The 17,644-nt window shown below is 36.6% G+C and overlaps 1 protein-coding gene across 1 annotated transcript; it reads right to left on the bottom strand.

The window, feature by feature from the left end:
* Positions 1–2,473: 2,473 nt before the first annotated feature.
* On the bottom strand, positions 2,474–3,356 carry LOC126369118 (uncharacterized). The gene is made up of 2 exons (XM_050013411.1): positions 3,317–3,356; positions 2,474–2,926 (listed from the first exon to the last, which is right to left on the bottom strand). The coding sequence occupies exons 1-2, from the start codon at positions 3,323–3,325 to the stop codon at positions 2,474–2,476; spliced, it is 462 nt and encodes a 153-aa protein (XP_049869368.1). The 5' UTR covers positions 3,326–3,356.
* Between the last annotated feature and the right edge of the window lie 14,288 nt (positions 3,357–17,644).

Below are 17,644 nucleotides of genomic sequence, written 5' to 3' on the forward strand. Positions count from 1 at the left end.
AACCATAGAATAAAAAACAACACATCTCTTCGTTCTGCACTAATTGGGTCGTACCTATACTAGGTTCAAGTTATGAAATTCTGATTACTAAATAAAAACAAAACTAACGACAAAATTTTTTTTTTTTTCTATTTAACTTATTTACGAATTTTAATCAAGAAAAACTTAATAATAAGTCCGACATTTTATCAAGTTTTTCATCGACATCAAAGTGTGCTCTTTCATACAAATTCCATAGTAATTCAGTATTTTGACGTTAAGTAAAATGTTACTGATTTGATAAGTTGGAAACTAGCCTATTCGTATAGGGCGTTGAACTAAATTTAACCCACCCCCTCCGGGTCGTACTTTAGCGTAGTACTTTAGTCTAAAATTCTGTAAGCCGCTAAGGAGTAAAGAAGAGCGCGGATTGTGTGTTTCACTCACAGTAACGCGGTAGAGCGGCACACTGTACGAATGAATTTTTTGTAAGGAGTATCCAGGGTGTGGTAAAGCCTCAAGTCAACAGAAGACAACGTAACCATAGAGGATTTGATTTATCATTACAAAATAGTAATATATAGTAAGTAACCCAATATTTAAATATTTCTAACACTTCACAAATATCATGAACATGTTGATTCAAATTCAATTATTAATTATATATAATATGAAAATAAATTAGTAAGAGAAAGCTCTAAAGTAAATAAAAGGGAACTTGTTAATAGGGCAAAGTAAAATATTGTACAAAACGCTATTTCTCTTTGAAACGAGTGCTATTACTACGGTGAGCCTGTAAATTGAATTGCCTGAAAATATGCAGACAACCTTGTTTTATTTTTGTAAACACGTGTGAGGGTACCTATGTTCTAAAATAAGTACTTTCCAGGAAGAGGTTTGACTTTGAAGATAATGTATGTTAAAATTGCTTTCCAACTGATAGAGTTATGAAAATTTGCTAACGTATTTCTGAGTTATTGAAATGAGAGGTGACATGAATGAGGAATAAAATTAAAACGAATTTTACTGCCGACCAACCCATCTTCTTCTGTTTCTGTAGACCAATGTCGATGACAAAGTGTTTGATGCTTGTAAATCCTCTAAGGTTGAATCAATAGGACTGTATGACTGTTACTACCAGGATGAAAATCGACAGTGACATCAGTAATAACAATGTACGGGTTTGACGTACGACATGTCATTTCCATACATTTTATTACTGTCACCGTCATACAAACGTAAACCACGCTAATCACTGTCGTTGGCGATTGTCCTAATCGTTTGCAACTTGGCTAAAGCCCCTGGTAGATGCCATGCGAGAGGAATCTACAATAAGCTGCCTCAAAATAAACGAGTTGTTCTAGTTACAACGAAACAAGTACAAGGTAGTATTCTACGAAACTACGATACATTTCTCACACCCCTCAAATTATCTTCACAGGCCCATCTATCAAAAGGTAGCGCGTTCCTCTCATTCCTTAGTAGTGATATAATGTTATAACAGAATAGCAAAGCAGGATGGTTATCCTTTTTCCCTTCACACGGATGTCATGGCTGATGAACCCTTTCCTTGCAGGCTATAAATTACCCTGTAATGAAGGTAAAGTCCCTACTACGGGTTGTATTTACGAGATTACTCGTCGAGAAACCCGCGTCTTGGAAACTTAGAGAATTTGTTCCGGAACGCAAAGTGACGGTCCTAGAAGCAGCTTGGAAGTAATTCATTCTAAGTTTGAATTTCTTAACTTGAATTCTCGAAACCAGATGCCACCGGTAAATACCACTTGACCAGGCATGTTTTATTGAATCTTACGGTATCTTCAGTTCAAAAATGACCAAATGACACTTAATGGTGCGTCACCATACGACGGCAGCATAAAAATTGTAAAATATAGATATCCTCGGAAGTCTTGTCTTTAACAATGGGAGGCCTGTGCCTTTGCCTAGTAGAGAACATTTGTAAAGACTGCTTATGTAAAAAACGCGATAAACACAGTGCAAATAGTAGTGTTTCAAGAAACTTGTAACATAGTTGCTATCGGCAAGCTCGGGATGATGGATGATCTTCAATGCTTGCTCAAGTACTGAACATTAAGATTATCCAACTACTCGTGTCAAATAACACTGTCAATAATATTTCACTTTGACGATCCAATATTTAAGGAAATAGAGATATTCGGTTTTTAATGTCGCAAGTCCAAGATTTATGAAATAAAATTGTAAGTATTTGATAAATTCATAATGGGTGCCTGAAAATGTCTTTCTTATCTTAATCGACGTTCCGGTCCGATATTCTCTGAAAGGAAAGCGAAGCTGTTGGTTTAACATGGCAATGAAAACCAAAATCAATTGTGTAGTAGTTTTTATTACCTTACAAAACATTTTTACTCATTTTAAAGAGGTCTTTCGCTTCTAAATACCTCTATTTAGATGCGATTTTTCCAAAATAACTATAGACTGATTGAAATTGTAGTTAAGTGTCAAATGTTTTACGTCAGACTTTCGTTCTTAATACGTACGGCTGGGTCTGAATCAGTTTAGTTTCGTCTCTGTTTCCGCTGAGCAGTTTATCTAGCTGCCATTCTCTCAATGTTTTCACTCTGGTCCCCGGAACAACATTTTCATCTACATACTTAGCCTTGTAGAGTTCTTCGCGGAATATTTTAAGCTGTTCTTTAATAAAATCAACGGGTACCTTAGATATTGCAAGTATACGAGGTTTGGTGCGTTCGACATCCGCTATCTTCTTCGCTTCATACAATTCGTAGACTAGAAACTTGTCATGTGGTTTTGGAAGTCGCAAAAATACGGCGTAGTCGTAACCTAGATGTAAGTATCCCCGCAATTTGTAGTCGGCTTTGAATCCGTCTAAGAATTGGAAAAACTTGTGTAGTCGCACTCCATAACTCGGTGTAAGGAATATTGGTAGGAGGAGAATGAGAGGGTTCTGTAAAAATATTATTTCTTATTTAAGAGGTGGTACAGAAGACAAAATAATTATATTGCGAGTTATTAAGGACAGAAGAGACAAGATGTTAGACGAATTTATAAAAAAAAACACCACAGAAGGGAAGATAGAAGAAAAGAGAGGAATGGAATGACCAAGAAGAGCTAACATGATACAAATTGAAGAGCGTCGTATCTTATAAGGAAGTCAAAGAATTGGCCTTTGATAGACAGGAACGGATAATGCTACACCGCAAAGAGCGTGGCTCCTAAATTAATGATGATGATAGAAGATTATTGAAAATTCAAAGATACATAATTTGAAATATATATATATATATTATTTAACAAGCCTAAAACGATCCCATTTTGAAAACAGATTTTTGCTTACCCAATTCATAATGCTGCTAAAATATTCGTTGTGTGCTACATCAGAAACGTTTCAAATTCAAACGAAATAATAATAAAAAAATCCTATATTATTTTACAGCGCTCTAAAAATTTAATGTTCCATAGAATTTATTGTCAATACAACTGTTGCCTGAGATAAAAACTGTTTCTATTTGCATTTTTTATTTTTTGTTACCAATCTGTCTTTCATGTAGGTATTCTAAAATTAATTGAGAAAAATATTAAATAGATGATGTCATCATATTTGTGTATTGTATTACTTTAAAATATTGATAGAGTAAAGGAAAAAGAAAATAAATATAGAAAAGAAGACGCAAGATGATTGGACACTTAATCAGAAACGACGTATTTATTAAAATGATGATCTTATTCATGTATGCTAGATTCTTGTTCTTCGGAATTTACCGTTTTTATATATAACTAAAACACTACATTTTATAAGTACATGTAGATACACCTAACATGCAACCGTAAGCCCTATACTAAACACAGTCAAGTTTTCGTCGACTTTTGTACGTCAATCCGCTGTTTTTATTGTTGTACCTGTTTGTCTGTTCTATGGTGTCCGAAAACAATATATTATTTTTTTTTCTTTCTTTTACAACGCTGACCACAAACAATGATTATGTTAATTTGTGCTGACAGTCGTCTACAAATCCGCGACTACCGTAGCAGGGAAGTTCATTTTATAGAAAGACGCTGAATAAAATAATACTACGTATCGAGCGGTGAGTCTCCCGCACTAATTTGTACCGGGCGCCGAACTAGAGTTACCTCACCCACACTGGGTTTTACTTTAGTCTTGAATGGCCGTAAGCCGCTAAGAAGTAAAGGGGAGCTGTCTGTTTTGCTTGGCACACGGTAAGGATGAGATATTTATATGAAGTGTCCTGGGTGTAATAATGTCATGACATCAATCAATCAATCAATAATACTTTATTGCACAACAACATATACAAAGGACATAAACATATACGAATAAAACATAAGCACAACACATCTAGCGATCTTAGGCGCCTAATGTGAAAAGACGCAAAATTATACAGGTGTCAGTGACATCTTAACGAATGCTGAGAGGATGATTCAGACCATACTTCTGAGTTAATATCAAGTCGAATTATCCGTCGCAAAATTCATGTTCTTTTTGTGTTATTTTTTATTTATTTTTAGTTACATACTTTTGCGACGGAACATTTTACTTGATATTAATTCAGAATAATGAGCTGAATCATCCTTATAAGTATTCGTTACAATGTCACTTACACCCCGTACAAGTACCTATGGGTATTAGTGATACGCGTAACGAATACTGAAGGGGATAATTAATTCAGACCATGATTCTGAGTTGATATCAAGCTGTATGTCCTGTCGGAAAATTCATGAACATTTTAATGTTTTTTAATTATTTTTCAGTTCCATTGTAACACTTATGCGACGGAAAATTCCACTTGATATTAACACAGAATCATGGTCGAAATCTTGCCTTAAAGCTTTCTTTACGATATCACTAACATCCTGTATATATCGACACCGTCAGTCACCATAAATCATTGCAAACCGTCACCAATACGAGGATACCAGCGTTATCAGAACCTCTTCCAGCTGAATTGCTTCATTACTGACCCGCTCTTATCGACTTGTAACAAATTTTGTAAACCAACAGACCCTACATAGGAGCCATCCTTATCTAAGGGATCATCGCTGGATTATTTGATAAGGTTTGTTGAGAAAAAAAAAACGCTTTGAGAAAATCTGGGAAATAAATTGGCCGCAATAGCTACGTCGAGTATCAATTTATGGTCGAATACTTGTACTGTTTTACGGGGATAAAAACATAAACACGACAATAGAGCTACTAGTCCAAATGCCTCCATCAACTCGCGGTAGAGCAGCGTGCTGGAGTATGGAGTATTAAATTGAATTTTGTAATATCTGTGACGTGTCATTTTTATTATCAATAAATGACTATGACTATGCTCCATACCCCTAATTGAGGGGACATTATATTATCTCAAAATCACTTTGTGATCCCTAGTTTGGTTAGCATTACAGACTGATCACCTGATCGTCCGAAAGTAAGATGATCCGTGCTTTGAAAGGCACGTTAAGCTGTTGGTCCCGGTTACTACTTACTTACTAATGTAAGTGAGTAATCGTTACATGAGCTAGGGTCCTTTGGCGGCTCAATTATAAACCTGACAGCATGGTTGATGAGGTTGGTAATTTACCTCACAACCCACACGATAGTAGTAGTATTGTGGAAGTGGGACGTAAATAGGCTGTTCAATGTTCATGCTTTGTTATATTCATCGTAACAATAAGGTACTTAGTTCTATGTGGCTGCAAGTTGGTTTCATGATCTGACACTGTACGTTGTTATCTATGCATGGCGACTAATGGCTACCAAAGCAATCTGCCTTTTGTTAAATCTAATCAGAGTTTGACCCTTGGATCAACAACTAATGGAAACCATTTATACATGCTGACCGACTAACCCGTGCCATAATTAATAGTCTTATATTGGCTCCCTAAAGGTTGTCTTGGACCCCAATACCGACCCCGCCGGCGTGGTCGACGATTTCCCTCATTCAGCGCTTATCGCTATCGACCCACTAGGGTCGATTAATTCTTTCAAATATTTTTCCTCTCAGACGACGCCCTGAGCCGAGGTTCGCGCCCAACTGGGCACCCTCAGGCCTGGTGTCTTAAACGTTGTATCGGGTGAGAGCCTTCAGCGCTCCCCATTTGACCGGCCAAGTAGTTAATGCCATCTGCGGCAAATCTACAATAAGTCAGGTCAAAAAAATAAAAAGAAATTAAGTTTGTCTGGAAGAGATTGATACTTATCTATAAGACCGCCTATTGTACTCTTTCTATTTCTCTTTTCACAAAAATCACTTTGTGATCCCTAATTTGATTACCTAAGACATTACAGCTAGCAGCTAGTATAGCTGGCAGTGAAGTATGTATTCCATTTAAATGAGTCTTCTCATTCTACTCTTCAAATTGTTTCTCGTCTAAACCAGGAGACAGGGACAGAGATAAGAATGCAGTTGGGTTTAACTTTACAATTTGTCTCGCATTTCCGTCGGACTAGCTCACGTTGAGAGATAAGTAAACATTTTTGGCAACAACTTACCACGGAACTACAGATGTAACTACGAAAAACTTGTTTTACTTACTTATTTATTTAGTTGGTTACTTGATATTGTCGTCGTGTCGTGGAGTGATTAATTACAACCGTAAAATATTGGAATACTTCTAAGCTAGACTGGGAGGGAATAAAAAACAGACACGTTCAGCTGATTATCGTCCCCGACATACGAATAATAACTGGGTCCGTTATAACATAATAGCGCCCTTGTCAGTATACGGATCATTATACCCTTTATAGAAATAGAAGGGAGAACAAAAGGGGAAGTTGTCTTCTGATTACTTTTATGGCTCTGGCCATCAAAATGGCCCCATGTCACAAGGACACCATGGTGGTGCGACTATGCAATTGTATTAAACGCTACCTCACGTCGCGCAACCATCAATATTGCTATTTGACATTTGTTTGAATTGCGCACTTACTTTTATATGCGCAAATGTCAAATTGCTTGTTTAGATGAATTGCTTCGATGTGGTATTTTTAACCCCCTGGTGTCAACAGTTTACATTTTTTATTATTGCGGCTGTTGTGGCGCTACCAAAGTGTCTTAATGAGATATGGTTATCAAGTAAAATTAAAAATTTCAATTTCAAAATGGCGTCTCTCTTTTTATGAATTGATTGTTTTATACTAAGGTACGTGTTAGTAAGGTCTTCAGAAATTGAACTCACGCCAAGATTCAGTTGCTATCAAAAACTATAAATATGTCGAGAAAGTGGTGAGAAATTTCCACAAACTGAAGCTGAGAACGGTTCTTAGGAGCTCGAACGCTAATAATTCGCGCTTAGACGTCTTATTTCGAGGATTTTTGTGCAAGACAACAGCCATAAATATTGATGAGCTCCTGAATATTGTGCTGCATACCAAGCATAATAGAGAATGAATTTGTGCACTAAATTTCACGTGGATTATCAACTTTTAATGCCTAGACATCACATCCTCAACACTGAACTGACACTTCGAATGGGAATCGGCTTCAGACGCCGAACTTCGTTTTTTTTAGCCGGTACCGATTTAGTGTCAAAAGTACTGAAACCATTCGTTCAATCGGCTTGCCGCACTTCATGTAACGTCACGAATCGCGGATCGCCATCTTGGCTGCTTACGTGGTACGACAGAATCAAATCGATGTTTGATTTGCTCCAATCTGAATCGGCTTCGTCTTAGCCGGTAGCCCCCCTGATCTTGCGTAGTCAAGATTTCCTTCTGCATTTGTCGCTATCGGCCTACTTTCAGACGCTTTACGAAACCTTTCTCATACTCTTCTTCTATGAGGTTTGTGTGGTAGAGTACCGACATCAACCCTGGTGTCAGGGTTACTATTGACCCGCCAAAGGCCCCAGACATTATGGCGCATGTACTTACATCAGTAAGTAGTAATCGGAACCAACTTAAAGTGCCTTCCGATGCACGGATCATCTTACTTTCGGACAATCAGGTGATCAGCCTGTAATGTCCTTAACAAACTTGGGATCACAAAGTAATTTTAGTGGTATGTCCCCACCGGGAATGGAACCCGAGGCCTCCGGATCAGGAGTCCACCGTTCAACTATTGGACCACGGAGGATAGTTGACTCTCTCATAGACAATGCCTGCGTGGGTGACAGCCTGTTACCACAGATGATAGAAACAAGGGAGATATGCGTTAAATTACGCGAGTCCATCTCTTGATAACGTAAGGATCTGAATATTAATCTTGGAACTTAGTATGAACAGTGGCTCAAAGTTGTCTTTGATTACTTGTGGCTCAACCTTCCCCCCACTATTAGAGATTACGTGTCTGGGTTTATATTATGTATATATTCTGAGGAAGTCGATGTCCTGATGTTGGCGACTGAAAGAAAATACCTACAGGTCGTCGGGCTATATTTAGAATTTCTAGAATCTTCAATCTAAATCTTCTCTAGATATTTAGTTACTTAGTCTTACTAGAACTGTCTATGCTTTGTGGAATTGGTTTCTGTACTAAATGGTTTGGAATCAGACATGAAAGAAAGTATTTTATGCTAATAATATAAGCTAAAAAATGTCTTACACCTTTTAAAGGGTCTAAAAATGGCTTTACTTTCAACTAGAAAAATACAGGTGTTGTTTCTAATAAATAAAAGTTAATTTTAATTAAGTTTGACCGTTTTGGATATAGTTCTGTCCTTTACGTATCATAAATACAAGAAAGAGAGAGAGAGAGAGAGAACTAGTTTAAAAATAGGTAAACTAAAATAAAAAAAAAACTGATTGTGGCTGCCAGAACGATACCAGTAACTCTTCTTAGAGACTGTACCTATAATGGTCTAAGCACTTACCTGGTAATGAGACTCAAATCTTCTAACGCAAGGTACCCGAGGTTCTTCGCCACCTCTTAAGTACTGGTACGAAAATACTGAAGAGCTTGATGAATTGTACCTACACGCTGTTTAATAAAAATCTTATTATCTATACTTATAATAAATCTGTAGAGAGGTCAATTCTGTACATTAAATATATTTTCAAAATAACTATCAGGGGGTGATAAGTGATCGATACTGATGCCAAAAATGCAATCAGTAAAATTTTTGTCTGTCTGTCTGTCTGTCTGTCTGTCTGTCTGTCTGTCTGTATGTTCCTTATAGAAACAAATACTACTGGACGGATTATAATGAAACTTGGTACAATTATTCTTCATACTCCTGGGCAGGTTATAGTATACTTTTCATCACGCTACAAACAATAGGAGCAGAGTAGTGAAGGGAAATTTTGGGAAAACGGGATAAGTTACTCTATTTTATAAGCTTCCGTCACGTGAGCAGCCTTAATGGTTAAAGTTACATAGAAATCATGTATGACGGAAATTATCTAATCTAAATATAATATAAAAGGAGAAACTGACTGACTAACATCAACGCACAGCCTAAACGGCTAAACGTAGGCACTTGAAATTTGGAAGGAACGTACCTTAGATACCGTAGAGGTGCACTAAGAAAAGAATTCCCGAAATTCCCACGGGAACGGGAATTAGCGGGAAAATCCTTTTGTATGAAAAATCTAAACCACTCAAGTTAGACGTTTGAAATTTGTCATGCAGGTGTCTTAGGTACCGTGGAGGAGCACTAAGAAAGGAATTCCCGAAATTCCCACGGGAACGGGCATTAACGGGAAAATCCTTTTGTATGAAAAATCTAAACCATTCAAGTTAGATGTTTGAAATTTGGCATGCAGGTACCTTAGATACCGTAGAGGTGCACTAAGAAAGGAATTCCCGAAATTCCCACGGGAACGGGAATTAGCGGGAAAATCCTTTTGTATGAAAAATCTAAACCACTCAAGTTAGACGTTTGAAATTTGGCATGCAGGTACCTTAGGTACCGTAAAGGTGCACTAAGAAAGGAATTACCGAAGTTCCCACGAGAACGGGAATTAGCGGGAAAATCCTTTTGTATGAAAAATCTAAACCATTCAAGTTAGATGTTTTAAATTTGGCATGCAGGTACCTTAGATACCGTAGAGGTGCACTAAGAAAGGAATTCCCGAAGTTCCCACGAGAACGGGAATTAGCGGGAAAATCCTTTTGTATGAAAAATCTAAACCATTCAAGTTAGATGTTTTAAATTTGGCATGCAGGTACCTTAGATACCGTAGAGGTGCACTAAGAAAGGAATTCCCGAAATTTTCATGGGAACAGGAATTAGCGGGAAAATCCTTTTGTATGAAAAATCTAAACCACTCAAGTTAGACGTTTGAAATTTGGCATGCAGGTACTTTAGTAAACTTAAAGCTTAGTTGTAACAGGATATTACAAAATTCCCACGGGAACGGTAGTTAGCGGGAAAAAATATTTGTATGAAAAAATCAAATCTAAATAAAAGAAGAAACTGACTGACTCAGTGACTGACATATCAACGCATAGCCTGAACGGGAATGGGGAACACACGTAGGCATTTGAAATTTGGAAGGGACGTAGCTTAGGTACCGTAAAGGTGCACTAAGAAAGGAATTCCCGGAATTCCCACGGGAACGGAAATTAGCGGGAAAGTCCTTTTGTATGAAAAATCTAAACCGCTTAAGTTAGACGCTTGAAATTTGGCATGCAGGTACCTTAGTTAACTTAAAGCTTAGTTGCAACAGGATATTGCAAAATTCCCACGGAAACGGAGTTAGCGGGAAAAAACATTTGTATGAAAAAATCGAAACCGCGTAAGATAGACGTTTTCAATTCAATTCAATTCAATTATTTATTGCATTCCATGTAGTACAATGGGGTGTTACATAGGCATAGGAACTAAAACATGGACCCTGTAGGGCACAGCAACGTTGAAGGGAAGAGAGGAAGTGTGTATTAAAATTAAAACTCAATGAACAATCAATTGAAAAAGAAAACAATTCAATCAATTGATTCAATCTAGCATGCATGCATACCTTAGTAAATATAAAGTTTATTTATGGCTGTATTTTGAAAAATGGGAGTTATTGGGAAAAAAATTGTATGAAAAAATCTAAACTGCATAAGTTAGATGCTTGAAATTTGATATGCACTCCCACACACACAAAGATCTCTCTTTTATAACACGCCACGCGGACGAAGTCGCGGGCAAAAGCTAGTCAATAATATAAGTACGGTCATGAGCAATACCATGCACCCACTTTAGAACCGTGTCGCACTAAAATATTTGACATTTGGTGAGACTTACGGTTTAATTTGTCAAAAAAGTTAATGTGACATGGTTTCAAAGTGTATAATACATAATAAGAAATACTTTATTGCACAAACGGGAAAAAACAAAAGAGAAATAGAATGAGTACAATAGGGTAATAGCATACATATTAGTATTTAAAGCACATAATAACGGGTTCTTACCGCGTTTAAATGGGGATAAGAACCCGTTATTATGTGCTTTAATTATGATAATAACCGCGTAAACTTAAAACAACGTACCGTATTTTTAAGAGATATGTAAACATAACCTATCTAGATGGATAAAACCAGGTAAGTATTGCCCACAAAATTAAAAACAATGTTAAGTTATGAGTAGGTACCTACAAATCTATTTAATAATTGTGAATGAAAAGTTCATTTAGGTACATTATTCTCCATGGACTTACCCTTAAAATCATCATTATCATCAGCCGTACGACGCCCACTGCTGGGCATAGGCCCAGGATGGTCGCCGTGGAGATCCTTGGGCTCCCCCAAGGATCTCCACGGCGATGGCGACCACGTGTCGGACGACGCTCAGTGGGTAGGCCCGCTGCAAGGTGGACCGACGATCTGGTGAAGGTCGCGGGAAGCCGTTGGATGCGGGCAGCGCGGGACCCTTAAAATAACAAATATAATTTCAATGTACACACGTCTCCATCCAATTTTAAAGCCTATAAACATTTTATGATAATTAATGAAAGGACTTAATAATTAATATAATAAGTACCTACTTAATATACCATTACTTTAAATAGGTAGCGAATGCAACCAACAATAATTTGTACGGAACATAATGTACATGGAAGCGTTCAACAAATGAATTGACTGGTAAATTGATTAAATGGTAAACATTTTAGTGAAAATTATCTATTTATATTCGTATATTGGCCACGATAATAAGTCAGGTAACTTTTATTTATTTGCCATGTTGACATTATCCTAATAAAAATGTACCCAGTACATAAGGTAACGTAGATAAAATAGCTATCTTACTGATATAAAGGGTGTTACTGATATTGTAACGAAAAGTTTGTGGGATAATTTTGACCATGATTCTAAGTTTATTTTTTCGTCGCAAAATTCATGTCAATGAAATATAAATAATAATATAATCATGTGAATGTATCATACATCATACTATATATTACATATTAAATATTATCATATATATATATATCATATGATAATATATAATATGATAGTCTGAATCATTTCTCTCAGTATTTGTTACGATGACACTAACTCTAGAGTTCGGAATGATAATGATGATGTTCAATATAGAGTTCAACATTCTGCCTATTCAGAGATAACCCAGAATGGAGATGAATGGAAGAAATAGAGCGACGCCATAGTTATGCAGAGGGATAGTAAACTGACTGATAAGTAATAAATAAAAATGTAAAATATGTCATAAAAACAACTCTCAAGTTTTTTCAATACAAACATTTCAAAATTCACACAGAAAAAACCGAAAATTCAGACTCAAACAGGATTTGAACCTTTAGCTCATGTCAGAATTTTTCCAACTTTTCTCATGTTGCCATCGTCAAATAAGTTTGTTATGGTCAAGCTATAATATAAGTCAAATGATACCCAATCGACGTCTGAATTCATTTCCGCCCATTTCAATAAACGTTTTTTCATTACTAAAGTATATTTGCTGTACGAGTGACATTTTACAAATTATGTGAACATGAAAATATTCGGTGTAATTTTGAACAGCTATTTTACTTGGTGATTCGGGGTTGTCATACAAATTATGCGACACAAGTGATTACTAACTACCTTTAGCAAACCAATTACTATGGTGATAGAACTTTAAAAAAAAGACTACACTACATACTAAATAGTTTGCCTGAAAACACCCGACTCGAACCAAATAAAAGTACTTAAATTAAAAAATAAACTTACTTACATAAACTGCCTATATACGTCCCACTGCTGGGCACAGGCCTCCCCTCAATCAACCGGGGGGGTATGGAGCATACTCCACCACGCTGCTCCACTGCGGGTTGGTGGAGGTGTTTTTACGGCTAATAGCCGGGACCAACGGCTTAACGTGCCCTCCGAAGCACGGAATCATCTTACTTTTTCGGACAATCAGGTGATTCAAGCCTGAAAAGTCCTTACCAAACAAAGGACAGTCTCACAAAGTGATTTCGACAATGTCCCCATCGGGAATCGAACTCGGACCTCCAGATAGTGAGCCTAACGCTCTAACCACTAGACCACGGAGGCTGTTATTGTGATATATACATTACTATTAGATATAAATGTTACCACTAGAGACTTATTCCTGCTGACAAACTGTTTAAATAGTTTTGCTGGGCATTGTTGAATTCAGTATTCATCATCATCAATTTAAGAGCCACGCTCTTGTCGGTGCAGCATTTTCCATGCTACTTTTTTAGGGAAAAATAGAGCAGTGGTTTCCCTCTTGCCTTCCGCCCAATATTTAGTATTAAGATTTGATAAATAAATTGCTGCCATTAGGATTGGGAATTTAGGAACATTTTATAGATAGTCTGGTCTAGTTATAGTTTCGAGAAAATTCTAAAAGTTCTTAAATATTTTTCCTTAAAAAGAATACCAAAGCGCTTAAACACTTGAAACAAGTTCTTCATTCCGTAAACAAATGACACTTTTTGCAATATCACGCTCACACGTCTGTAAGATTATGCAAATGGAGCGAGGGGAGTCGTTTAAATTAATCACGAGGGGGTTTCGTCAGCCGAGCGGCCCAAGGTCTTACGTGACGCGGGGAACAAAGCCTTCAGAACTAGGAAGTTACATACTCATCTCTTGACTGTAGGTATAAGCATGGGACAAGCCACACAGGGGTTCGGTGCCGGACGCGAGAAATTCAAACACTACGTAATAGATTAGAATATGTTTATTAACAGCCTCCGTGGTCCATTTCGAATCCCGGTGGGGACATATCACAAAAATCACTTTGAGATCCCTAGATTGGTTAGGGCATTCCAGGCTGATCACCTGATTGTCCGAAAGTAACATAATCCGTGCTTCGGAAGGCACGTAAAGCCGTTGGTCCCGGTTACTACTTACTGATGCAGGTTAGTAGTCGTTACATGAGCCATGTTAGGGGCCTTTGGTGGTTAGGGGAATAGTAACCCTGACACCAGGGTTAATGGGGTTGGTAATCCACCTCATATCCCACACGATACAAGAAGATATTTTTATTTATCAAAAAACTTAAACAGCCCGGTATCCTGGAGGTCCTGAATATTTGTTTTAGCAAACACTTTTAATACACCGGCGAGCTAGCCTTTCATAGAAGAAAAATTAAACAAATTATCGTACAATTTAGAATAACAAAAGTAATAGAAAACAACAAAAGAGTTACATTTTATATGACACATTTGACGAAAAAAAGAATATAAAAATGTAATAAAAAATAAGGAAGAGGAAATTGAGGAGTTCGGTGGCGCAGCGGCAAACGCGCTCGGTCTGCGATTGTTGAAGTTAAGCAACTTTCGCAAAGGCCGGTCATAGGATGGGTGACCACAAAAAAAAAGATTTCATCTCGAGCTCCTCCGTGCTTCGGAAGGCACGTTAAGCCGTTGGTCCCGGCTGCATTAGCAATCGTTAATAACCACCAATCCGCACTGGGCGCGCGTGATGGTTTAAGGCCCGATCTCCCTATCCATCCATAGGGAAGGCCCGTGCCCCAGCAGTGGGGACGTTAATGGGCTGGTGATGATGAATAAAAAATGAGAACTGAAAACTTAAAAGGCTGATTAATAACACTAGCTAGTGATGATGAACATAATAACACTAGCTTTTAGTAAATAAATAACAGTTTTAGTAAGCATAGAAACGTAGGATTATTTTATGTGTTTACTCAAATTGCATTTGTTTAATGTTACCTACTACCCGAATTGGGAATTTCGTGTGCTTCATGTTATGTTATTTCCTTAAAACCTTGTTTCGTTGAAGAGGAATTAACTTATACGAGCATAATCAGATTATCACGAACATTCTGTTTAACGTAATTAATATTTGATGAAATAAATTATAACTTTACGACAACGTGTCCTCTATTTAGAAGAATCCCTATTCACATTCGTAAACTCACGACTATATCGCAATTGGGGTAGTCAGAGGTACATTCATCGCAGGGTGAACTAAGTACGCACACCCTTCCGAGCTTTCTGTTAGACCAACGTGATAGGTGGTAGTTGACCTCTCACATCATGCGGGGTTGGCTAGAAGAGACCACTTTCGATCAATTTTTTTTTTGTTTCATATTTTTCAAATATTTTTGTTCTGTAACTGTTTTGTTTATGGATCACTTTTAGAGATAAGTTCACCTTTTGTACTTACCTATTATTTTTCTGTCATTAATTATGTAATAATGTGGACAATAAAAAGTTTGATAGTATTAATGTATTTTTTCAAAATCTCATTTTACAAAAAGATCAATACAATACAATACAAATACACTTTATTGCACCAAATTTAAAAGAAATAATTACAAAAAGTCTCTTAACTAAGTACATGGCAAATGGCGGCCTTATCGCTTAAAGCGATTTCTTCCAGACAACCATAAGGTGATAAAAAAATGTAAAAAAAAGAAAAAAATTGAAAGATTGCGGGTACAAACTATAAGTACAACTTATTACCAATAAAGATCGTTCAGTTTCTGGGAAGTGACAGTGTATACCGCGAATTGCGCTCGAAAACTGGCAATGTGCTGAAAGCTCATTTCACGCAGACTTAGGTTTTTCCATGAATTTTGCAATGTTGAAGTTGATAACGCTATCCATAATTTATAGGAGCAAACTTAGTAAATCTTGAGTTTCATTATTTCAAGCCACGCTATTTTAGAGACAAATTCAAAAAAATCCACATTCGACTATAAAATTAGTTGACTACCATTTGATCAACTTTAGAAAGGTACTTACTTATATCATTTAACAACATACATACATACATAAACTTACGCCTATATCCCGTCGGGAAAAGCATTGCTTTGATCTTGTCATACTTCTCTTGCTTCCTCCACATTCATCAATCGCTTCATACACGCACACTGGTTCAGAGTAGATCTTACTTCACCTTCAACAAAATCATTCAACAATTTGTAAATTTATTAGATAAGGATTTACATAAAACACATAAACATTGCATCACAACTGTATTCCCAAAAGGGTAGGGAAAAATAAGTATTCGTTTTCAAAACGTATAAAAGTATTTGTCCCGACGTCGCTGTCTGCCAACTGCCCATTCACCTTCACAAAGGTGAATACTCTGTAAAAGAAAACAAACAAAACTTCAAACGATCCCTAGACGCACTTTATAAAAGTTATTCGCAACTATAAATCAAAAGATAAAAGTTCAACTTATTTGTTATTTAATCTAAAGCCGAAGTTACGACGCTTCACAGCGGTTAAACTAAAAATTGCATGTGAATATTTCGTAAGTAAATTGTGACTTTTGTAAACTGATTTCTTGTAAGTTACTCTAGTGTCAGCTACAAATATGAAAAAAGAAACTCTGAAAATCTTGTTTATTATTACAAGTTTTGTATTCAAATTGAAAACCTGTTTTCAATTTAATTAAGTGGCTGTCGTAAACGTTTAGCGTAAAAGAAATACCTTTCAATTTGTTTTTCTGTAGAACTTCTTTTAACAAATATCTAGGTTGTTATTTTGGTATGTGCACGTAATGTATTATTGTGATGTAGTTATTGGTAAAATACGCTGTGGACTATACAGGGTGTTAGTGACATCGTAACGAATACTCAGGGGGATGATTCAGGCCATAATTCTGAGTTAATATCAAGTGGAATTTTTCGTCGCAAAATTCATGTTTTTTTTAGTTTTTTTAAATTATTTTTAATTCTATACTTTTGCAATGAAAAATTCCACTTGATATTAACTCAGAATAATCATCTGAATCATCCCCCTCAGTATTCGTTATGATGTCACTTACACCCCACACAAGTACATACGGTAGCCATACAAGTAGGTATGGGTGTTAGTGACACCGTAACGAATACTGAGGGGAATGGTTCAGACCATGATTCTGAGTTGATATCAAGTGGAATTTTCTGTCTGAATATTCCTGAAATTTTTTGTTTCTTTTTTAATTATTTTCAATTCCATACTTTTGCGACGGCTTTTAATCACCCCACAAAGTTTTCGTTACGATGTCACTAACACCCTGTATACTTATTTATAAAATGTTTTTCTTCTATCGTTAGATTGTGAGGTGGAGTACCAACCTCATCGAGGCTGGTGTCAGGGTTACTATTGAGCCGCCAAAGGCCCCTGACATGGCTCATGTAACGACTACTTACTTACATCAGTAATTAGTAACCGGGTATAAGATGTTAATATACTTAGTATATACTACTACTTACTACTACTTGTACTTAGCATACTTAGTAGAAGTATGTTAGTATAGTTATGTTATTTATATGTAAGTTACTTATGTGTAAAGAAGTTTGTATTTATCAT

This window comes from Pectinophora gossypiella, chromosome 8, assembly GCF_024362695.1.
Source record: "Pectinophora gossypiella chromosome 8, ilPecGoss1.1, whole genome shotgun sequence".
Lineage (NCBI taxonomy): Eukaryota > Metazoa > Arthropoda > Insecta > Lepidoptera > Gelechiidae > Pectinophora > Pectinophora gossypiella.